The sequence below is a fragment of the Anolis sagrei genome, chromosome 9 (genome assembly GCF_037176765.1).
Source record: "Anolis sagrei isolate rAnoSag1 chromosome 9, rAnoSag1.mat, whole genome shotgun sequence".
NCBI classification, from domain to species: domain Eukaryota; kingdom Metazoa; phylum Chordata; class Lepidosauria; order Squamata; family Dactyloidae; genus Anolis; species Anolis sagrei.
Window position 1 is genome coordinate 3733314 of NC_090029.1, and position 25092 is coordinate 3758405.

The window sequence follows — 25092 nt, forward strand, 5'->3', positions numbered from 1 at the left end:
ATTATGAAGCTTTTCAGCTAAAAACAAAAAACAAAAGAGTGAATGAATTCAGATATACTGGATAAGTGAGTGGACAATATTGAATGAAGGAGGTGGAGATAATGGAAGGGTGTAGAGAAATGTGATTATTGGCATCTATCATGTATTAATTGTATAAACCCGCTCATAAAACAAAGTATCAATAAAAAAATTTAAATCTGTTATAGAACACCAATATGCTGATGACAACATAGTCTATGCGCATTCAGAAGTAGACCTACAAGCCCATTGCAGAAACATACGAGAAGCTCGGCCTCTCATTGAATATTGAGAAAACCAAAGTGCTCTTTCAGTACTCACCCGCCAATCCCTCTGCAATGCCAGAAATACATTGTCGAAGGCTTTCATGGCCGGAATCACTGGGTTGTTGTAGGTTTTTTCGGGCTATATGGCCATGTTCTAGAGGCATTCTCTCCTGAGGTTTCGCCTGCATCTATGGCAAGCATCCTCACTACCTCTGAGGATGCTTGCCATAGATGCAGGCAAAACCTCAGGAGAGAATGCCTCTAGAACATTATTTCTCAACCTAGGGATCGGGACCCCTGGGGGGGGCAAGAGGGGGTGTTAGAGGAGTCACCAAAGACCATCAGAAAATATTATTTTTTATTGGTCATGGGGGTTCTGCGTGGGAAGTTTGGCCCAATTCTCTCATTGGTGGGGTTCAGAATGCTCTTTTATTGTAGGTGAACTATAAATCCCAGCAAATACAATGCCCAAATGTCAAGGTCTATTTTTCCCAAACTCCAACCGGACTAACATTTGGGCACATTGAGTATCTGTACCAAGTTTGGCCCAGATCCATCATTGTTTGAGTCCACAGTGCTCTCTAGATGCAGTGAACTACAACTCCCAAACTCCCACCAAACCCTTATAGTATTTCTGTTGGTCATACGAGTTCTGTGTGCCAAGTTTGCTTCAATTCCATCATTGGTGGAGTTCAGAATGCTCCTGCATATCCGATATTTACATTATGATTCATTACAGTTGCAAAATGACAGTCGTGAAGTAGCAACAAAAATAATGTTATGGTTGGGGGTCACAATAACATGAGGAACTATATTAAGGGGTCACGGCATTCGGAAGGTTGAGAACCACTGCTCTAGTCTAGAACATGGTCATATAGCCCGAAAAAACGTACAACAAGCCAGAAATATAGCTTCGTGGTGTAACATTAGAAAATGTTGATCATTCCTGCTCCCTTGGCAGCCACATCTCCACAAAAGTCAACATTGGCACTGAAATACAACACCACCTGAGCTCTGCGAGTGCAGCATTCTTCCAATCGAAGCAGGGAGTGTTTGAGGATTGGGACATCTGTAGAGATACCAAGGTGCTTGTTTATAAAGCAGTTGTCCTCCCAGCCCTTGTTATATGCCTACGAAACGTGGACTGTCTACAGACGTCACATGCAACTCCTGGAATGATCAGCGTTGCCTTTGAAAAATCCTACAAATCTCTTGGGAAGACAGGTTTACAAATGTCAGCATGCTGGAAGAAGCAAAGACCACCAGCATTGAAGCGATGCTCCTCCACCATCAACTCGTTTGCAAAATTTTCTGTAGGCAGAACTGATGGAATCGTTCTAGGAGTTGCATTTGACGTCTGTAGACAGTCCACGTTTTTCAGGCATAAAGCAGTGTTGGGAGGACAATAGCTTTATAAACAAGCACCTTGGTATCCCTACGGATGTCCTGGTCCTCAAACACTCTGCTTCATTTGGGAAAATGCTGATGGAATCGTTCCAGGAGTTGCATATGACGTCTGTAGACTGTCCACGTTCGCAGGCATATAGCAGGGTTGGGAGGACAATAGCTTTATAAACAAGCACCTTGGTATCCTTACGGATGTCCCCGTCCTCAAACACTCTGCTTCATTTGGAAAAATGCTGATGGAATCGTTCCAGGAGCTGCATGTGACGTCTGTAGACAATCCACGTTTCTCAGGCATATAGCAGGGTTGGGAGGACAATAGCTTTATAAGCAAGCACCTTGGTATCCCTACGGATGTCCCGGTCCTCAAACACTCTCTGCTTCATTTTGGAAAATGCTGATGGAATCCTTCCAGGAGTTGCATGTGACGTCTGTAGACAGTCCACGTTTCTTAGGCATAAAGCAAGGTTGGGAGGACAATAGCTTTATAAACAAGCACCTTGGTATCCCTACAGATGTCCCGGTCGTCAAACACTCTCTGCTTCATTTGGGAAAATGCTGATGGAATCGTTCCAGGAGTTGCATGTGACATCTGTAGACAGTCCACGTATCTCAGGCATAAAGCAGGGTTGGGAGGACAATGACAGGCCGAGCTTCTCGTACGCTTCTGCAAAGGTGTTTAGAGTGGCAGAAAATAGCAACGAATTAGTGCTGGCACTATATTCCTCCTGGAATCGACATCCATCATTCCGCTCTTTCCAAAGTTTGTTCTTCATGCTTCGAGATGCATTTCTTCCACCTTGCGCGAATGGCAAATGGCCAGAAAAGCCCGTCATTGATATGTGTATTTCTGGCTGGGGATGTCTTCTTTCGAAAGCTGTTGGAACAGATGTTTGCCTCGGCTGCCGGAGAACAATGGTTCCGCGAAAATATCTTGTAAGCCCAGAAGTTAATGCACTGCCAGCCACGTTATTTCCTCTTGGGAAGACAACCTTGCCACGAGGGAGAAGGTTCCCTTTCTGCCAGGACTCCTCCGTGTCACAGTTGGAGAGAGATGATTACTTACTAAGTACCTGATATTGCCGTTCGTGCTGTACAAACGAGTCCTCTGCTCTTGGCTTACTCTGAACTGTGATCCTGTCAAAACACAACGGTTTCTATAGCTGCACCAGAAAGGGTTTGCGGTTTTTTCTTCTTCTCTCGGTTGCATCCCCGTTTCCATACAGCTGGAGAATCTAGTGTGGATGAGCTTCCCAAGACCAAAATATTGTGAGATTCAGATGGTTTGCACAGTAACAACAACAACAACAACCTTTATTTATACCCCGCCACCACAATAATAATAATAATAATAATAATAATAATAATAATAATAATCTTTATACCCCACCACCATCTTCCCCCCAGTGGGATTAACACAACTCAAAAACCACTCAACGAATTTGCATGAAATTTGGACGCTACACCCCTAACAGACCAATGAGTGACCATCACTCATAAAATCTCCCCCAAAACAGTGGAAAGGACTTAAACCTCCCCCCCCCACCCCCCAAAAACCAAATGATGAAAAACTAAATGACAATACAGAAAAAAAAGGGAAAGAAAAGGGAGGGAGGGAGGGAGGGAGGGAGGAAGGAAGGAAGGAAGGAAGGAAGGAAGGAAGGAAGGAAGGAAGGAAGGGGAGAAATAAAATAAGAAAAAAAGAGAGAAAGAGGGGGAAAGAAGGAAGGAAAGAGGTAGGGAAAGAAGAAAGGAGAAGGAAAAAGGGGGGGAGAAAGGAAAGAGGTAGAGAAGGAAGGAAGGAGAGAAGGAAAGAAATTAAGGGAAGAAAGAGGGAGTGAAGGAAGGAGGGAAAGAAGGAAGGAAAGAAAGAAGGAAGGAAAGAGGTAGGGAAAGAAGAAAGGAGAAGGAAAAGGGGGGGAGAAAGGAAAGAGGTAGAGAAGGAAGGAAGGAGAGAAGGAAACAAATTAAGGGAAGAAAGAGGGAGTGAAGGAAGGAGGGAAAGAAGGAAGGAAAGACAGAAGGAAGGAAAGAGGTAGAGAAAGAAGAAAGGAGAAGGAAAAAGGGGGGAGAAAGGAAAGAGGTAGAGAAGGAAGGAGGGAAGGAAAGAAAATAAGGGAAGGAAAGTAAGAGGGAGTGAAGGAAGGAGGGAAAGAAGGAAAAAAGAGGGAGAGAAGGAAAGAGAAAGAAAGAAGGAAAGACAGAAGGAAGGAAAGAGGTAGAGAAAGAAGAAAGGAGAATGAAAAAGGGGAGAGAAAGGAAAGAGGTAGAGAAGGAAGGAGAGAAGGAAAGAAAATAAGGGAAGGAAAGTAAGAGGGGGTGAAGGAAGGAAGGAGGGAAAGAAGGAAAAAAGAGGGAGAGAAGGAAAGAGAAAGAAAGAAGGAAGGAAAGACAGAAGGAAGGAAAGAGGTAGAGAAAGGAGAAAGGAGAAGGAAAAGGGGAGAGAAAGGAAAGAGGTAGAGAAGGAAGGAAGGAGAGAAGGAAAGAAAATAAGGGAAGGAAAGTTTAACTTGTTGTCCACATGGACTCCAAGATCTTTTTCACACGTCCTGCTCTCGAGCCAGGCCTCATCATCCTCCATTCTGTCTCTTTACATTTCGTTTTTTCTGCCTAAGTGGAGTTTCTTGCATTTGTTCCCGTTGAGCTAGGCATGTTTAGCCTGAAGAAGAGAAGGCTGAGAGGAGACATGATAGCCATGTATAAGTATATGAGAGGAAGTCATAGGGAAGAGGGAGCAAGCTTGTTTTCTGCTGGAGACTAGGGCGCAATGGAACAATGGCTTCAAACTACAAGAAAGGAGATTCCATCTGAACATGAGGAAGAACTTCCTGACTGTGAGAGCCATTCAGCAGTGAAACTCTCTGCCATGGAGTGTGTTGGAGGCTCTTTCTTTGGAGGCTTTGAAGCAGAGGCTGGATGGACATCTGTCGGGGTGCTTTGGATGCGATTTTCCTGCTTCTTGGCAAAATGGGGTTTAACTGGATGGCCCAGGAGGTCTCTTCCAACTCTTTGATTCTATGATTCTATGAAAGCAATGAAAAATGATAGAAACAGTGTTGTCCAAAACAGTATTTTCCACAGGCAACAAATAGTCTATGAACTTCAAGGTGCAAAGGTAAAAAGACAAGATCCAAGGATGCAAAATCAAAAGAACAAGACAGCGTGGAGATCCCAAACCTGGCAAAACTAGTAACATGAAACTAGAAATCCACTTGGAAACAAGACTGTAATGAAAGTTGACGAGACTGAGCTAAAATCCTTTCCCATCCCATATAAAGCTTTTCTTGTCCCATGAAATGAAAGGAAAGCATTCCATTTGCCTTTACAACCAGATAAGGATTTCTCATCTCTTTTTTCTAGCAGATGGGCTGACCTTTGGCAGTTTTGAGAATTTTGTCTTAGTTTACAAAAGTGGCGGCAAAAAAAGACCAATGGGATTTTGTCCTGCATCAAGAGGAGCCTAGTGTCTAGATTGAGGGAAGTCATGCTCCCCATGCTCTATTCTGCCTTGGTTAGACCACTTTACCTGGAATATTGTGTCCAATTCTGGGCACCACAATTCAAGAGAGATATTGACAAGCTGGAATGTGTCTAGAGGAGGGCGACTCAAATGATCAAGGGTCTGGAGAACAAGCCCTATGAGGAGCGGCTTAAGGAGTTGGGCATGTTTAGCCTGAAGAAGAGAAGGCTGAGAGGGGAAATGTAGCCATGTATAAACATGTGAGAGGAAGCCACAGGGAGGAGGAGGGAGCAAGCTTGTTTTCCGCTTCCTTGGAGATTAGGACGCGGAACAATGGCTTCAAACTACAAGAGAGGAGATTCCATCTGAACACGAGGAAGAACTTCCTGACTGTGAGAGCCGTTCAGCAGTGGAACTCTCTGCCCCGGAGTGTGGTGGAGGCTCCTTCTTTGGAAGCTTTTAAGCAGAGGCTGGATGGCCATTTGTCAGGGGTGATTTGAATGCAATATTCCTGCTTCTTGGCATGGGGTTGGACTGGATGGCCCAGGAGGTCTCTTCCAACTCTATGATTCTATGATTCTATGATTCTATGACCTACAATCAAAGAGCATTCTGAACTCCACCAATGATGGAATTCAACCAAACATGGCATACAGAGCACTGTGGACTCAAAAAATGATGGATTTGGACGAAACTTGGCAGGAATACTCCATATGCCCTGAACCCTGGGAAAATAGACCTTGACATTTGGGAGTTGTAGTTGCTGGGATTTATAGTTCACCTACAATCAAAGAGGATTCTGAACCCTACCAACTATAGAATTGGGCCAAACTTCCCACACAGAACTCTCATGATCAACAGAAAACATTGTGTTTTCTGATGGTCTTTGACGACCCCTCTGACACCCCAGGGGTTCCGACCCCCAGGTTGAGAAACACTGTGTTATGGAGTTCTGTTTCCTTAGTGCAAAATCTGGGCTACGCTTTGCTAGGATTGTGAGTTTTGTGTTTCCTTTCATTCTGGTGAGCTCCGATGCCTCTGAGCGCATGCTTGGCAACTTTGGCCGGCCAGCCAGGAAGGAACAAGAGAGTGCCTCATAAAATGCTGCAAGACTTGGCTCCCATCCTGGAAAGCACTTAATCATGCACTTCAACGATGCACCTAAGTTTATTTACGCTTTCAGCTAATCATATGCTTAAATGGAGGCGCTCGGCAGATTGTTACGTAACACCCACTCGCCAAGAAAGCGATGGTGGAATGAGGAACCAAATACCAGGGCGCACAACATGATCGACAACAAGGGCTTTTGTTTTGTCGCACGCTGGGCCTGTAACAGCTGTACTTTTCTATAGGACATATACTTTAAGCCCAGCGGGAAGCCAGGGGTGCCTCAAAGAGAGGTTCTCAGGGATTTTTCTGAAGTGATGGTCTTTAGAGTCTTTAATGATACAACAAAGTCAAATAACAAATCTTCAATGGTTCAAACAACACTTCAAGGCTTTCTTAGTCTAGTCCTCAATGGGCTGGTACCTGATTTTGATTAACGGAAACTTCTCTATAGGAAATACCCTTTTTAACCTCTCCCAGGTTGTTTACTATTTATTTATTTATTTATTTATTTACAGTTCTTATATTCCGCCCTTCTCACCCCGCAGGGGACTCAGGGCGGATTACAGTAAACACATATATGGCAAACATTCAATGCCAGTTTGACAAACAACATTTAACAGACAAAGGCTATTTAACTTTTTTTTCTGGCCGCCAGGGGAGTTGCTGCTTTTCATCGTCCATCAACGACACCGATGAAGTTCTTCCGCATTCCACATTCTCCGGAGTCTTCTTTCTTTATGGCCTCATAAATTAGTTAAATTTAGCCTCCCACACAAGGTGGTCCCTTATTTTTCTACTTGACAGATGCAACTGTCTTTCGGGTTGCAAAGGTCGACAACGGGCTACACAATGGCTGGACACCCACTCCAGCCCGGGCTGGCTTTGAACTCATGACCTTTTGGTCAGAGTGATCTTAATGCAGCTGACACCTAGCCAGCTGCGCCACAATCCCGGTGCTATCTATACTATACTATCTATGCCTCATTGGTGTGGGTCCTACTACCGATTCCAAATGCGTCTCGGTATTGAGTAGACCTACCAGCCGAGGCTTGTAGATATTTCAGATGGAGTTCCGTGGATCTGTAGTGCTGTCCTCCCTCAGAGAATTCTTTGAAAACTTCAGGGCTGTTTTCCCTCTGATTGCTGTGAGGCTGAGAGGCTGTGAGCTCTCCGCCAGAGCCTTGGGACCTTTTCCCTGGAATTTCTGTTTCTGTTTCCCCAGATATTCCTTTTCCCTGGATGCTATCTTTCCCTGTATGCTCTTTTTCTCTGGATAGTCTGTTTCACTGGATGTTCTTGAGAAAATAAACTTTTCTACGGGACGAGCTGGTCTACGTCCTATAGTTAGCTTCCTTGTGTGAGACTGCCCACAAAATGGCTCCTTTCCCTCCCAGAGCCCTGAACAAGGGGCGGAACCAAAGCTTAATTATGATGGACAGGAGGCCTGTCAACTTCTTCTGTGACACCTTCAGAAAACTCGGCAGAAATGTATCCAATTGTCTGGTGATTATGTGGAAAAGTGAATCGTGGTAGTTAAAGAGCACATTCCAAGGATTATTTCTGCGTTTGATTTATTAAAATATTCCCATCCAAACCCAAGTAACGAAGGTGGAGGCATTACTTTTCATTCAACCCTCATAGTTTCACATGCATGTGCCACACCACGTGCTGTTGTTTTTGTTGCTGGTTTTTTATAGTCACTGGTTTTGTCAGGACATTCAATAACATACAGGAATTACGAGTAGTATGAGTACAAAATCCATTATTAAGGACTCTTCGTTGTCTGGTATGGGAGGAGGTCCATGGAGGTGACACCCTGAGATGATATACAGTTGTACCTACATTAACATATTTTAAAGTACGAGAGTGTCTCAGAATCAATACATATTTCACCTTGGCAAACTGGAACTGTAATTTTGGCTAATTCTAAGTCAAAGCCTCGTGATTTTCCCTGGAAGCAAGTTGTCCTCTTGGATGTAATTTGGACAATGTCACCATTACAATGACAGCATGCAATTAAGCAGTGCAATTCTACAACCTGTGCTCATTCCTCAGTTGGGTATCAGCCAGCATGTCAACTTGTTCTGGTACGGCTAAAATACCATTGGCTTTTCGAGCTCCTGCATCACACTCTCGGTTCATGTCCAACTTGTTGTCCATGAAGACTCTAAGATCTTTCTCACATGGTGTGCTGGTATGGCCGTACCAGGAGCTCCAATTTTATTTGTTTTGTATTAAATCTTTGCTTGCAGTCCAAGGTTTCAGGGACTCTGCAGATAGGTGGCTTCCTTTGGTTGCAGTCATAGGGCAAGTCACCTGTCCATCATTGTTAAGTTTTGGTTCCGCCCTTGCTCAGGGCAATTGGGAAGGGAAGGGAGCCATTTTTAGTTAGTCTCAGCAAGGTAAGCTAATGTACAGGACGTGTGCAAGCTTCCCCTGTACAAAAGCTTCAACCCTTAAGACCTTCCGGGGGAGAACAGTCTTAAGAGCACCCAAAGATTTCCAGGGAAGCAGTCCTAAAGCTTTGAGGAATTTTGGAGGGTGAACAGTTTGAAAGAGCAAAGAACTCCAGTTGGAGAGTATCTAAGCCTTTACTGGTAGGTCCACTCGGTTCTTTGAGACGCAGTTCGACCCGGTAGCGGAGCCCACATCAGTTAGGGTTAGATTACAGTCAGCCTGGGAGAAGTTAAAAAGAGGACTTTAAAGTAAAGAAGAAGTTATTGAAGACAGTTGCCTGTCCTTCGTGGGCAAGTTTAGGAAGCCACCAGTTGCATAAAAGCCTGGAATCATTTGTTTAACTTTCATAGAATCATAGAATCAAAGAGTTGGAAGAGACCTCCTGGGCCATCCAGTCAAACCCCATTCTGCCAAGAAGCAGGAACATTGCATTCAAAGCACCTCTGACAGATGGCCATCCAGCCTCTGTTTAAAAGCTTCCAAAGAAAGAGCCTCCACCACACTCCTGGACAGAGAGTTCCACTGCTGAATGGCTCTCACAGTCAGGAAGTTCTTCCTCATGTTCAGATGGAATCTCCTCTCTTGTAGTTTGAAGCCATTGTTCCATTGCATCCTAGAAAACTAGCTTGCACCCTCCTCCTCCCTGTGGCTGCCCAGTTCCCTAAGCCGCTCCTCATAGGGCTTGTTCTCCAGACCCTTGATCATTTTATTTGCCCTCCTCTGGACACATTCCAGCTTGCCAATATCTCTCTTGAATTGTGGTGCCCAGAATTGGACACAATATTCCAGGTATAGTGGTCTAACCAAAGCAGAATAGAGCATGGGTAGCATGACTTCCCTAGATCTAGACACTATGCTCCTCTTGATGCAGGCCAAAATCCCATTGGCTTTTTTTGCCGCCACATCACATTGTTGGCTCATGTTTAACTTGTTGTCCACGAGGACTCCAAGATCTTTTTCACACGTCCTGCTCTTGAGCGAGGTGCCCCCCATTTTGTATCTTTGCACTGGGAAGGCGCTGAACAGACTGCGCTCTGGCACCACGAGATGCAGAGCCAACCTTCAGAAATGGGGCCACAAAGTGGAGTCCCTGACCACCTGCTGCAATGCAACCTGAGTACTGCCACATGCATAATGGAGGACCTTCTTGTGGTAACACCAGAGGCACTCCACGGGGCCAGAGACTGGCCAAAGGACATTTGATCAACTACCAAGCTTGAAAACTTTGTTTGTTTGTTTGTTAAAAATGCAATACAACTGTTTGGTTTGCTCCTGACACGATAAATAAATAGTTGGGGAGACTAGGTGCTTTAACTCTACCCAATAACAGTGAAGCAAAAGCTGGAAATCGGTTAACGGTGACATACGGCGATACGTTTCCCCCTGTAGCAGACAATGAGTTTCTCACTGTGCCTTGTTTGCATATGAGTAAGCGCTTATTTGCATACCAAAGATTAAAGCAATCAGTAGGGGAACAGTCTAGATTTCCCCCACCCGGAGGGAGAAAAAACAAATGGAAAAAGAGCATATCTTGCAAGCAAGTCGTTTTACATTTATCAGACCTGACAATTGTCTTTCTCCTGGACGAGGCAAGGCAACCTTTGATCCAGGGAGTAAAGGGTTTAAAAGAAGCGGTGGTCTCTCTCTCCCCTGCTGAAGAAACCAGACTTAGATCCCTTGGTTCCCTCCAGTGACCGCCCAGTTTCGAATCTCTCGTTCCTGGGCAAGGTGATTGAGAGGACAGCAGCGGAGCAGGTGCAGCAATTCCTAGACGACACAGCCGGACTAGATCCCTTCCAGTCCGCTTCCGTGCGGGGCACGGGACAGAGACTGGGCTGGTCTCCATCACGGATCACCTTTGATCACAGCTTGACCAGGGCGGGTCAGCGCTGTTTGTGTTATTGGATCTCACAGCAGCATTTGACCCAGTCAACCACCATCTTCTGACCCACCGCCTTGCTGTTGCTGGAGTCAGGGGGAGAGCTTTGAATTGGCTCCCCTCCTTCCTTCACAACTGTGGACAGTGAGTGGAAAGGGGAGGCCTGGTCTCTGAGAGGTCCCCCCCCTCTCTCTCTCTTGTGGGGTTCCTCAGGGGGCCATTCTCTCCCTTCTCTTGTTTAACATCTATATGCGACCACTTGCTCAGCTGGTTTGAGGTTTTGGGCTGGAGTGTGACCAGTACACTGATGACACTCAGCTGGTGCTGAAGATGGAAGGCCGACCGGACTCTGTCCCCGATTCCTTCCCTCAGTGCCTCGAGGCCGTGACTGGATGGCTGCGTGCCAGCAGGTTGAGGGTGAATCCAGCAAAGACGGAGATCCTATGGCTGGGTCGACCGGGCAGTGGGGACATCCATCTGCCTACCCTGGATGGCGAGGCGCTACGCCCGTCATCGTTGGTCAAGAGTCTGGGAGTCCTTTTGGACCCTCTGCTGAGGATGGAGGTCCAGGTCTCTCTCCGCCGTGAGCAGAACCGCCTTCTTTCTTTCACCTGCGGCAGGCTAGACAGCTGTCCCCCTCCCTGTCCAGGGACGACCTGGCTACGGTGATCCAGGCCACAGTCATCTCAAGACTGGGCTACTGTAATGGCCTCTACATTGGCCTTCCTCTGTCGGTGATCCGGAAGCTCAAGTTGGTACAATACGCAGCTGCTCGGCTTCTTGCGGGAATTCCGATGAGATGCCACATCACTCCAATCTTACTCCACCTGCATTGGTTACCAATTGAGCACCGGATCCCTTTCAAAGGGATGGGACTCACCTTGAAGGCCTTGCATGGTCTGGGGACGATGTACCTGAGGGACCGCCTCACCCCCTCCCAACCCCAGAGATCCCTCCGTTCTGAGGACCAAGATTTGTTGGAAAATCTCAGTGTCAAGACCTTGCGTCTAACAGCAACCAGGCGCAGAGCCTTCGCAGCAGTGGCACCATCACTCTGGAATACTCTGCCACCTGAAGTCCGTGCCTTGAGGGACTTACCAGCTTTCCGCAGGGCATGGAAGACATACCTATTTCGACAGGCTTTTGATCTTTGATACTGCTGTGTTTAAATTGTTTTAAATTGCTTTTAAATTTTGTTAGATTTTAGCCATTCTTGTAAGCCGCTCTGAGCTCCAGGGGAGTGGCGGCATATACGTTTGAATAATAAATAAATTAATAAATGAATAAAGGTTTTCCCTTGATGTTAAGTCTAGTCAAGTCTCACTCTGGGGGTTGGTGCTCATCTCCGTTTCAAAGCCGAAGAGCCGGCGTTGTCCATAGACGCTTCCAGGGTCATGTGTGTTGTGACTCAGCTGGAATCACAGAGTTTTAGTGTCAGTGACCCTTAAAAAAAAGAAAAAAAGGACTTCCTTCTAATTCTGCCCGTTTTTGTCTCTTTTTGTCTGTATTTATATAAATCCTGCAGCCAGGAAAGACTCAGGGGACTTCTTATCAACATGAATGCAGTAATAGTTCTGAGGTGCATAGATGGCCCGCAAAAGCCTTTCAAGCATATTAATTTTGTGATGAACTACTATTGAATAAGCCCTCCCTCCCTCCCTTTCTTTTTCCTTCCTTCATGTCCCTCCTTCCTTCCTTCTTCCTTTCCTTCTTTCTATGTAAGATATAAATACAATATTAAATGGAAGGAACAGTCAAGAAGTAACGAGAGAAGGACGGAAAGAGGGAGGGAAGGAAGGAAGGAAGGAAGGAAGGAAGGAGGGAGGGAGGGAGGGAGGGAGGGAAAGAAGGAAAGAAAGAAAGAAAGAAAGAAAGAAAGAAAGAAAGAAAGGGAAGCAAGGAATGAGAGAAGGAAATAAAAAATGCAAGGAAAAAGAGAGGGAAGGAAGGAGAGAAGGAACGAAAGATAGGGAAGGAAGGAAGGAAGGAACCAAAGAGCAAAGAAAAGGAGGAAAGAAACAGGTAGAGATGGAAGAAAGATGAGAGATAGGGAAAGAAAAAGAGGAAAGGAAGGAAAGAGGGAAGGAAGCAGAGAAAGAATGAAAGATAAGGAAGGAAGGAAGGAAGGAAGGAAGGAAGGAAGGAAGGAAGGAAGGAAGGAAGGAAGGAAGGAAGGAACCACAGAGCAAAGAAAGGGAGGAAAGAAACAGGTAGAGATGGAAGAAAGATGAGAGATAGGGAAAGAAAAAGAGGAAAGGAAGGAAAGCGGGAAGGGAGGAGAGAAAGAGGGAGAGAAGGTTGGCCACAGCAACGCATGGCGGGTACAGCTAGTAGTAAATAAATAAATAAATAATAAATCTGCATCTTCTCCCGCAGTGGGGTATTGGTTTCCAGGTGGAAGGTGGTCCCGGTCGGGGTTGGCTTGATGCGCCTTCCTCTTGCCACGTTTCTTTCTTTCGCCCTCCATTCGTGCCTCTTCAAATTCTACAGCACTGCTGGTCACAGCTGACCTCCAGCTGGAGCGCTCAAGGGCCAGGGCTTCCCAGTTCTAAGTGTCTATGCCAGAGTTTTTGAGGTTGGCTTTGAGCCCGTCTTTAAATCTCTTTTCCTGCCCACCAACTTTCTGTTTTCCGTTCTTGAGTTCAGAGTAGAGCAACTGCTTTGGGAGATGGTGGTCGGGCATCCGGACAATGTGGACAATGTCCAGTGGTGTTGATGGCAGAGGACCATCGCTTCAGTGCTGGTGGTCTTTGCTTCTTCCAGCACGCTGACATTTGTCCGCTTGTCTTTCCAAGAGATTTGCAGGATTTTCCAGAGGCAGCAGTGATGGAATCGTTCCAGGAGTTGCATGTGGTGTCTGTAGACAGTGGTCAGGCATCCGGACAACGTGGCTGGTCCAGCAGAGTTGATGGCGGAGGACCATCACTTCAGTGCTGGTGGTCTTTGCTTCTTCCAGCACGCTGATATTTGTCCGCTTGTCTTCCCAAGAGATTTGCAGGATTTTCCAGAGGCAGCGTTGATGGAATCATTCCAGGAGTTGCATGTGATTGTCTGTAGACAGTGGTCGGGCATCCGGACAACGTGGCTGGTCCAGTGGAGTTGATGGCGGAGGACCATCGCTTCAGTGCTGGTGGTCTTTGCTTCTTCCAGCACGCTGATATTTCTCCGCTTGTCTTTCCAAGAGATTTGCAGGATTTTCCAGAGGCAGCGCTGGTGGAATCGTTGCAGGAGTTGCATGTGACGTCTGTAGACAGTGGTCAGGCATCTGGACAACGTGGCTGGTCCAGCGGAGTTGATGGCGGAGGACCATCGCTTCAATGCTGGTGGTCATTGCTTCTTCCAGCACACTGACAGTTGTCCGCTTGTCTTCCCAAGAGATTTGCAGGATTTTCCAGAGGCAGCGTTGATGGAATCGTTGCAGGAGTTGCATGTGAAGTCTGTAGACAGTGGTCAGGCATCCGGACAATGTGGCTGGTCCAGCGGAGTTGATGGCGGAGGACCATCGCTTCAATGCTGGTGGTCTTTGTTTTGGGGATTCTGCTATATCAGTAGTTCTCAACCTTGCTAATGCCGTGACCCCTTAATGCAGTTCACTATGTTGTGGCGACCCCCAACCATAGTATTGTTTTCGTTGCTACTTGATACTTGTCATATTACTACTGTCGTAAATCATAATGTAAATATCCGATATGCAGGAAGGATTTTCATCCACTGGACTAAATTGAGCACAGATACCAAATATGCTCAAATGTGAATGCTAGTGGGGTTGGGGGGGATTGATTTTGTAATTTGGGAGTTGTAGTTGCTGGGATTTATAGTTCACCTATAATCAAAGAGCATTCCGAACTCCACCAGCGATGGAGTTAAACTGAACTTAGCACACAGAACTCCCATGACCAACAGAAAACACAGGAAGTGTATCGTGGGCATTGACCTTGAGTTTGGGAGTTGTAGTTCACCTATATTCAGAGGAGTGCTGTGGATTCATGCAATGATGGATCTGGACCAAACTTGGCATGAATACTCAATATGCCCAAATGTGAAAACTGGTGGAGTGTGGCGAAAATAGACCTTGACATTTGGGTGTTGTAGTTGTTGGGATTTATAGTTCACCTATAATCAAAGAGCATTCCGAACTCCACCAGCGATGAATTTAAACTGAACTTGGCACACAGAACTCCCATGACCAACAGAAAACACTGGAAGGGTGTCGTGGGCATTGACCATGAGTTTGGGAGTTGTAGTTCATCTATATTCAGAGGAGTGCTGTGGATTCATGCAATGATGGATCTGGACCAAACTTGGCACGAATACTCAATATGCCCAAATGTGAACACCGGTGGAGTGTGGCGAAAATAGACCATGACATTTGGGTGTTGTAGTTGTTGGGATTTATAGTTCACCTATAATCAAAGAGCATTCCGAACTCCACCAGCGATGGATTTAAACTGAACTTAGCACACAGAACTCCCATGACCAACAGAAAACACTGGAAGGGTGTCGTGGGCATTGACCTTGAGTTTGGGAGTTGTAGTTCACCTATATTCAGAGGAGTGCTGTGGATTCGTGCAATGATGGATCAGGACCAAACTTGGTACAAATACTCAATATGCCCAAATGTGAAAACCGGTGGAGTGTGGCGAAAATATACCTTGACATTTATGAGTTGTATTTGCTGGGATTTATAGTTCACCTATAATCAAAGAGCATTCTGAACTCCACCAGCGATGGATTTAAACTGAACTTGGCACACAGAACTCCCATGACGAACAGAAAACGCTGGAAGGGTGTCGTGGGCATTGACCATGAGTTTGGGAGTTGTAGTTCACCTATATTCAGAGGAGCACTGTGGATTCATGCAATGATGGATCTGGACCAAACTTGGCACGAATACTCAATATGCCCAAATGTGAACACCGGTGGAGTGTGGCGAAAATAGACCATGACATTTGGGTGTTGTAGTTGTTGGGATTTATAGTTCACCTATAATCAAAGAGCATTCTGAACTCCACCAGCGATGGATTTAAACTGAACTTAGCACACAGAACTCCCATGACCAACAGAAAACACTGGAAGGGTGTCGTGGGCATTGACCTTGAGTTTGGGAGTTGTAGTTCACCTATATTCAGAGGAGTGCTGTGGATTCATGCAATGATGGATCTGGACCAAACTTGGCACGAATACTCAATATACCCAAATGTGAAAACCGGTGGAGTGTGGCGAAAATAGAGCTTGACATTTGGGAGTTGTAGTTGTTGGGATTCATAGTTCGCCTACAATCAAAGAGCATTCTATACTCGACCAACAATAGAATTGGGTCAAACTTCCCACACAGAATCCCAATGACCAACAGAAAACCCCTTTGACACCCCCTTACGACCCCTTCAGGGGTCCCGACCCCCAGGTTGAGAAACACTGTGCTATATGCATCACCTTGAACTATGGCTTCCTCGATCTTTGGCCATAGTAGGAATACCTCTTGCTTTCGAAATGCTACACCGGACCAGAGTTTGTGTGTTTAAGCACCTTCTCAAATGACCCATTTTAATAACCTGAAAGCTATTACATAACAAGCAGCCATAAATTAGTACAAGGCCCTGGGGGAACCCTCACAGTTCAGCAATGAATAGTTAATACGGTGGAATGTTGAGCAGGTTATTAGTTTTCGCTGCACAAATGCTGATTGGGGAATGCGCTTGATAAGGTGTTTAAAAGGGAAATATAATTAACGGGTTGTGTGCTTCTCTTGCAGCTCAAATTGAAATTATTCCATGCAAGATCTGTGGAGACAAATCATCAGGAATCCATTACGGCGTCATTACCTGCGAGGGCTGCAAGGTAAATTTTTGAAAACATACACATGCCTGGCTGGGGGATTCTGGGAGGGACGGTCCACAAAGGCACCTTTCCCTGTGCTTTGGAAGGCCTAGCCTGTCACATCTGGGGGGAAAGAGGCCAAGATATAATAACTGCAACAACAACAACAACAACAACAAGAATAACAACAACACATTATTTGTAACCTGCCCCTTCTTCCCAAGTCACCAAGGAGGCTGTCCAGATCTGTTTTTAAAAGTCAGTCAGTACGCCGGTGAGCTACTGAGAGGACTGAGTTTCTGGGTGGAGATTCAGGGAATGTGTCTGTAGCCGGTGTGCTATAGGAAAGACTGAATCTCAGGGTGGAGATTCAGGGAATCAATTGGTGACCAAAGTAGTTGCAGAGAAGGACCCGGTAGTCTGGCCGCTGTGTCGGACTGGATGAGAGCTAACAAATTGAAACTGAATCCAGACAAGACAGAGGTCCGACTGCTCAGTCGTAAGGCCGAACAGGGCATAGGATGACAGCCTGTGTTAGACGGGGTTACACTCCCCCTGAAGACTTGGAGGTGATCCTGGACTCATCGCTGAGCCTGGAACCCCAGGTCTCGGCGGTGGCCGGGAGAGCTTTTGCGCAACTAAAACTTGTGCACCAGTTGCGCCCGTACCTTGTGAAGTCTGATCTGGCCACAGTGGTCCACGCTCTTGTTACATCCCGAATAGACTACTGCAACGCGCTCTACGTGGGGTTGCCCTTGAAGACTGTTCGGAAACTCCAACTGGTCCAGCGAGTGGCAGCCAGATTGCTTACCGGAGCGACATACAGGGAGCACACCACCCCCCTGCTGTGTCAGCTCCACTGGCTGCCGGTTCAGTTCCGAGCACAATTCAAGGTGCTGGTTTTGACCTACAAAATCCTATACGGTTCCGGTCCAGTGTATCTGTCCGAACGTATCATAGAATCATAGAATCAAAGAGTTGGAAGAGACCTCCTGGGCCATCCAGTCCAACCCCATTCTGCCAAGAAGCAGGAATATTGCATTCAAATCACCCCTGACAGATGGCCATCCAGCCTCTGCTTAAAAGCTTCCAAAGAAGGAGCCTCCACCACACCCCGGGGCAGAGAGTTCCACTGCTGAACGGCTCTCACAGTCAGGAAGTTCTTCCTCGTGTTCAGGTGGAATCTCCTCTCTTGTAGTTTGAAGCCATTGTTCCGCGTCCTAGTCTCCAGGGAAGCAGAAAACAAGCTTGCTCCCTCCTCCCTGTGGCTTCCTCTCACATATTTATACATGGCTTTCATATCCCCTCTCAGCCTTCTCTTCTTCAGGCTAAACATGCCCAGCTCCTTAAGCCGCTCCTCATAGGGCTTGTTCTCCAGACCTTTTATCATTTTAGTCGCCCTCCTCTGGACACATTCCAGCTTGTCAATATCTCTCTTGAATTGTGGTGCCCAGAATTGGACACAATATTCCAGATGTGGTCTAACCAAAGCAGAATAGAGGGGTAGCATTACTTCCTTACATCTAGACACTAGGCTCCTATTGATGCAGGACAAAATCCCATTGGCTTTCTCCCTCTACATATCTCCCTCTACGTCCCACCCCGGAATTTGAGATCATCTGGGGGGGCCCTGCTCTCGACCCCACCACTAACACAAGTGAGACTGCTGGGGACGAGGAGCAGGGCCTTCTTGGTAGTGGCCCCTCACCTGTGGAACTTGCTTCCGGAGGAAATTAGGGCATCAACATCCCTCCTCTCCTTCAGGAGGAAGGTGAAGACATGGTTGTGGGACCAGGCCTTCGGGCAATCTGACAACTAGATATGAATAACCAAATGGATAGGACCGAAAGAACTGATAAGTACGGAATTGGATTTGAACTATGAGATTGTGAAGCGCTGACCGTTAATGAGGAACATTCAGTTCTTGTGGGTTTTTTTGTGCTATATGGCCATGTTCTAGAGGCATTTCTACCCAAGCTACCTATCTGACCGCATCTCTGCCTATGAACCCACCAGGACTTTGAGATCTTCCAGGGAGACCCTGCTCTCGATCCCGCTGGCCTCCCAAGCACGGTTGGCGGGGACGAGAGATAGGGCCTTCTCGGTGGTGACTCCTCGGCTGTGGAACGCCCTTCCCACGGACATTAGACTAGCACCATCTCTAATGGTATTCCGCAAAAAGGTGAAGACCTGGATGTTTGTGCAGGCGTTTGAGTAATTTAGTGCAATCTGGTAATGGAATATAGGAATGGAACAATGGACGACGAACCTGGACTACGCTTGGATGATGAGAAGATTGGGTACGGTTGAGTTTTGTAATCATTGTGCATTGTAATTGCTTATTGGTAATTTATGGATAATGTGTTAAGTCAATTGTTATATGTTGTATGGAACCACTGCTGTTTCTACTGTTTTTACTGTTTGTGAACCGCTGTGAGTCGCCTTCGGGCTTGAGATACAGCCGTATAGAAGCAAAGTCAATAAATAAATAATAATAATAATTTCTCCTGATGTTTCGCCTGCATCTATGGCAAGCATCCTCAGAGGTGAGGTCACCACCTCTGAGGATGCTTGCCATAGATGCAGGCAAAACATCAGGAGAAATGCCTCTAGAACATGGCCATATAGCCCGAAAAAACCCACAAGAACCTAGTGATTCCAGCCATGAAAGCCTTCGACAATACAATGAGGAAAATTGTCTGTATTGGTTTTATCGCTTTTATTGGTTTTATGGTTGTTTTTGCCTTATAATAATTACTGTTTTCTACTAATTGATGTTATTGTTAAAGCTGCTGTTTTGTTAACTGATGTTATTGTTTTACTATTGTTATGTACTGCGGGCATCGAATTTTGCCTCGCTTTTGTAAGCCGCCCTGAGTCCCCCCCGGGGTGAGAAGAGCAGGGTAGAAGCAACCGAAATAAATAAATAAGGGGACTCGGAGCAGCTTACAACAATACAGAATCATAGAATCCTAGAGTTGGAAAAGACCTCGAGGGCCATCCAGTCCAACCCCATTCTGCCAAGGAGCAGGAGTATTGCATTCAAATCACCCCTGACAGATGGCCATCCAGCCTCTGTTTAAAAGCCTCCAAAGAAGGAGCCTCCACCACACTCCGGGGCAGAGAGTTCCACTACTGAACGGCTCTCACAGTCAGGAAGTTCTTCCTCATGCTCAGATGGAATCTCCTTTCTTGTAGTTTGAGCTCCATATACACATACACACATGTGTATTATAATGTAATACAATATAATAATAATAATAATAATAATAATAATAATAATAATAATATGATATTATAATTATCAATTTGTATTACATGTCATAGAGTCATAGAATCAAAGAGTTGGAAGAGACCTCCTGGGCCATGCAGTCCACCCCCATTCTGCCAAGAAGTAGGAATATTGCATTCAAATCACCCCTGACAGATGGCCATCCAGCCTCATAGAATCAAAGAGTTGGAAGAGACCTCCTGGGCCATCCAGTCCAACCCCTTTCTGCCAAAAAGCAGGAATATTGCATTCAAATCACCCCTGACAGATGGCCATCCAGGCTCTGCTTAAAAGCTTCCAAAGAAGGAGCCTCCACCACACTCCGGGGCAGAGAGTTCCACTGCTGAACGACTCTCACAGTCAGGAAGTTCTTCCTCATGTTCAGATGGAATCTCCTCTCGTAGTTTGAAGCCATTGTCCCATTGCATCCTAGTCTCCAAGGAAGCAGAAAACAAGCTTGCTCCCTCCTCCTCCCTGTGGCTGGGCACTGCGTGTGGTGGTCCCTATGTAGACTTGTCCACAGCTGCATGGTATATGGTAGAGTCCTGCAGAGGTGCCCAAACATGAATCAAGGAACATGAAAGGCACTGCAGACTCCTTGAACCAGAGAAGTCAGCCATAGCAGAGCACCTGATGAACCAGCCTGGACACAGCATATTGTTATTTGAGAACACAGAAGTGCTGGACCACTCTCACAACCACCATGTCAGGCTACACAGAGAAGCCATTGAAATCCACAAGCATGTGGACAATTTCAACAGAAAGGAGGAAACCATGAAAATGAACAAAATCTGGCTACCAGTATTAAAAAAAACTCTAAAATTACAACAGCAAAACAGCAGAGAGGAAACAACCAGGCACATCTTAATACCTCTCAACAAAAGATTTTCCCAGGCTCAGGCAGGCCTTTCAATGCTAATGAAGGTGGTCAGTGGAAACATTCACACCTAACTGCAGCAGGGAAGAGCTCTTTGCCCCACCCCAGCCATTCCACAGATATATAAACCCATTGTCCTAATTCCAACAGACCTCACTCCCTCTGAGGATGCTTGCAGAATTCCCTGGACACAGTGTCACTCAAAAAAAAAATGAAATAGAAAGACTGCATTGGCTGGAGGAAACAACCAGGCACATCTTAACACCTCTCAACAAAAGATTTTCCCAGGCTCAGCCAGGCCTTTCAATGCTAATGAAGGTGGTCAGTGGAAACATTCACACCTAACTCCAGCAGGGAAGAGCTCTTTGCCCCACCCCAGCCATTCCACAGATATATAAACCCATTGTCCTAATTCCAACAGACCTCACTACCTCTAAGGATGCTTGCCATAGATGCAGGCGAAACGTCAGGAGAAATGCCTCTAGAACATGGCCCTATAGCCCGAAAAACCCACAAGAACCTAGTGATTCCAGCCATGAAAGCCTTCGACAATACATTAAGCAGTTTGCCACTCTTTAACCAATATCAGGATGTTGATCCCTTGTAACTGCCCATTATAGAGAATGGCGTGACATAAAATAACAGTGTCTTCTTCAAGTCTGGAGTTATGGAAACTTTTCTACCACTAGCAGTACTTATTGCTAGCATATATTTACTTTTCACCCCTCTGTCTGAACTAAAATTTTGCACTGTAGATGTATTTCAGCTCCTGGTTTCCAATGGGTTGTTCCAACACACCCTTAGAACCTATTTGTAGCACAATACGGCACACAGTCCTTGGGTTACTTTTAGACCTACACGTCCTCTCGGGGAGTGCCAGCTTTGAATAGATATTTGAAACAGCCAAGTGGTCTCAGAGGAAATGGGACCGAAACCATCTGGATTTCCCTGGGACGGAGAGCCAAGACTCCAGAGGACAGGAGCAGAATTCAAAACAATCTTGACAGATTAGAACAGTGCTTCTCAACCTGGGGTCCTCAGATGTTTTTGGCCTACAACTCCCAGAAATCCTAACAGCTGGTAAACTGTGCCCCACACCACTGGAGAAATGACACTGCTTAGCCGGTATTGCACCACCTGACATCCGCCGGGAAGTGGCAGCCAATAGTGAAAGGACCAAGGCAGAGACATCTCCAGCTCATCTCCTGTTTGGGTCTCAGCCAGCACGTCAACGACTTAAATCTAGAAATAGTTTTCTAAGATCTACAGAGACACTCGCTGGAACACCTCAGCAAGCAAGAGTCCAAAAGTGGCAGGCTCAAACCCAGCACCTCAACCAATGGCTGATACCAAATGAGAAACTCCCTCCTGGGCAAACAGAAGACTGGGCGACTTGGAAGGCGCTGAACCAGGCATGTAGCCGGGGGGGGGGGGGGGGGGGGGCTCGGGGGGGGCTCCACCCCCCCCCCCAAAAATTTTCATGGTGGTTCGCGAAAAGGCCTTATTGGTGCATTCATCCATCTAAACACAGACATGTGCTTTTCATCTCAAGAACAGTCAAGCATCCCGAGCTCTGAGGATCACCTGGGAAGGAATCCCACGGGAGCATTGCAGCGCACCCAAATACCTGGGAGGAGTCACTCTGGACCGTGCTCTGACCTACAAGAAGCACTGCCTGAACATCAAGCAAAAAGTGGGTGCTAGAAACAATATCATACGAAAGCTGACTGGCACAACCTGGGGATCACAACCAGACACAGTGAAGACATCTGCCCTTGCGCTATGCTACTCTGCTGCTGAGTACGCATGCCCAGTATGGAACACATGTCACCACGCTAAAACAGTGGATGTGGCTCTTAATGAGACATGCCGCATCGTCAAGGGGTGTCTGCGCCCTACACCACTGGAGAGATGACACTGTTTAGCCGGTATTGCACCACCTGACATCCGCTGGGAAGTAGCAGCCAATAGTGAAAGGACCAAGGCAGAGACATCTCCAGCTCATCCCTTGTTTGGGTATCCGCCAGCACGTCAACGACTTAAATCTAGACATAGTTTTCTAAGATCTACAGAGACACTCGCTGGAACACCTCAGCAAGCAAGAGTCCAAAAGTGGCAGGCTCAAACCCAGCACCTCAACCAATGGCTGATACCAAATGAGAAACTCCCTCCTGGGCACACAGAAGACTGGGCGACTTGGAAGGCACTGAACCAGGCATGTAGCCGGGGGGGGGGGGGGGGCTCGGGGGGCTCCACCCCCCCCCCCCCCCCGAAATTTTCATGGTGGTTCGCGAAAAGGCCTTATTGGTGCATTAATCCATCTAAACACAGACATGTGCTTTTCATCTCAAGAACAGTCAAGCATCCCGAGCTCTGAGGATCACCTGGGAAGGAATCCCACGGGAGCATTGCAGCGCACCCAAATACCTGGGAGTTACCTTGGACCGTGCTTTTACCTACAAGAAGCACTGACTGAATATCAAGCAAAAGGTGGGTGCTAGAAACAATATCATATAAAAGCTGACTGGCACAACTTGGGGATCACAACCAGACACAGTGAAGACATCTGCCCTTCTGCTATGCTACTCTGCTGCTGAGTACGCATGCCCAGTATGGAACACATGTCACCACGCTAAAACAGTGGATGTGGCTCTTAATGAGACATGCCGCATCGTCAAGGGGTGTCTGCGCCCTACACCACTGGAGAGATGACACTGTTTAGCCGGTATTGCACCACCTGACATCCGCTGGGAAGTAGCAGCCAATAGTGAAAGGACCAAGGTAGAGACATCTCCAGCTCATCCCTTGTTTGGGTATCCGCCAGCATGTCAACGACTTAAATCTAGACATAGTTTTCTAAGATCTACAGAGACACTCGCTGGAACACCTCAGCAAGCAAGAGTCCAAAAGTGGCAGGCTCAAACCCAGCACCTCAACCAATGGCTGATACCAAATGAAAAACTCCCTCCTGGGCACACAGAAGACTGGGCGACTTGGAAGGCACTGAACCAGGCATGTAGCCGGGGGGGGGGGGGCTCGGGGGGCTCCACCCCCCCCCCCCCCGAAATGTTCATGGTGATTCGCGAAAAGGCCTTATTGGTGCATTATTTAAACTGTTATGTTTATTCATATCATGATCTAATCACCATACTCAATATATCCCATATGCATGGGGGTATTGGGGTAATGATACAAAAGGTTTGCTACGGTAGACCCTCTTTCACTCAGACTCAGCCCCCCCCCCCCCGAAACTCAGCCCCCCCCCCCCGAAACCCCACCTGAAAAAAAATCAGCCCCCCCCCCCCCCGAAACGAAATCCTGGCTACGGGCCTGCGCTGAACAGACTGCACTCTGGCACTACGAGATGCAGAGCCAACCTTCAGAAATGGGTCCACAAAGTGGAATCCATGACATGTGAGTGTGGAGAAGAGCAAACCACTGACCACCTGCTGCAATGCAACCTGAGCCCTGCCACATGCACCATGGAGGACCTTCTTGCAGCAACACCGGAAGCACTCCAAGGGGACAGATACTGGTCAAAGGACATTTAACCAACTACCAAACTCACAAGTTGTGTATTTTTCTGTTTGTTTGCTTTGTTCTGTTAGAAATGTAATATAATGGACTGGTTGCTCTGACAAGACAAATAAATCTGGGGACCCCAGGTTGAGAAGCACTGGATTAGAGAAATGATTAGCCAAAGCAACAGGGACAAATGCAAGAGACTCCACTTTGGCAGGAAAAACGAAATGCAAAGATACAGAATGGGGGACAATGCCTGGCTCGAGAGCAGGACGTGTGAAAAAGATCTTGGAGTCCTCGAGGACAAAAAGTTAAACATGAGCCAGGAATGTGATGTGGCGGCAAAAAAAGCCAATGGGATTTTGGCCTGCATCAATAGGAGCATAGTGTCTAGATCCAGGGAAGTCATGCTCCCCATGCTCTATTCCGCCTTGGTTAGACCACACCTGGAATATTGTGTCCAATTCTGGGCACCACAATTCCAGAGAGATATTGTCAAGCTGGAATGTGTCCTCAGGAGGGAGACTCAAATGATAAAGAGTATGGAGAACAAGCCCTATGAGGAGCGGCTTAAGGAGCTGGGCATGTTTAGCCTGAAGAAGAGAAGGCTGAGAGGAGATATGATAGCCATGTATAAATATGTGAGAGGAAGCCACAGGGAGGAGGAGGGAGAAAGCTTGCTTTCTGCTTCCCTGGAGACTAGGACGCAATGGAGCAACGGCTTCAAACTACAAGAGAGGAGATTCCATCTGAACATGAGGAAGAACTTCCTGACTGTGAGAGCCGTTCAGCCGTGGAACTCTCTGCCCCGGAGTGTGGTGGAGGCTCCTTCTTTGGAAGCTTTTAAAAAGAGGCTGGATGGCCATCTGTCAGAAGCTTATTGAGTTATAGAGAATTAAGATATTAATTTAGTTATTGAGTTATTGAGAAATAGAGAGATATAGTTATTGAGTACTATTGAGCATTACTTCATCTCCAAAACTGACCTTGTGCTTAGATAGGGGAAGACCT

At 46.6% G+C, this 25092-nt stretch overlaps 1 protein-coding gene across 3 annotated transcripts in view; it reads left to right on the forward strand.

Annotated features, from left to right (window-relative positions):
- RORA (RAR related orphan receptor A) overlaps positions 1–25092 on the forward strand; it is a 667113-nt gene that overhangs the window by 594295 nt on the left and 47726 nt on the right. For all 3 annotated transcript variants that reach the window (XM_067471240.1, XM_067471239.1, XM_067471241.1), the window contains one exon: positions 16347–16432. In XM_067471240.1, coding sequence (XP_067327341.1) covers positions 16347–16432 — 86 coding nt within the window. The remainder of the gene's footprint in view (positions 1–16346; positions 16433–25092) is intronic.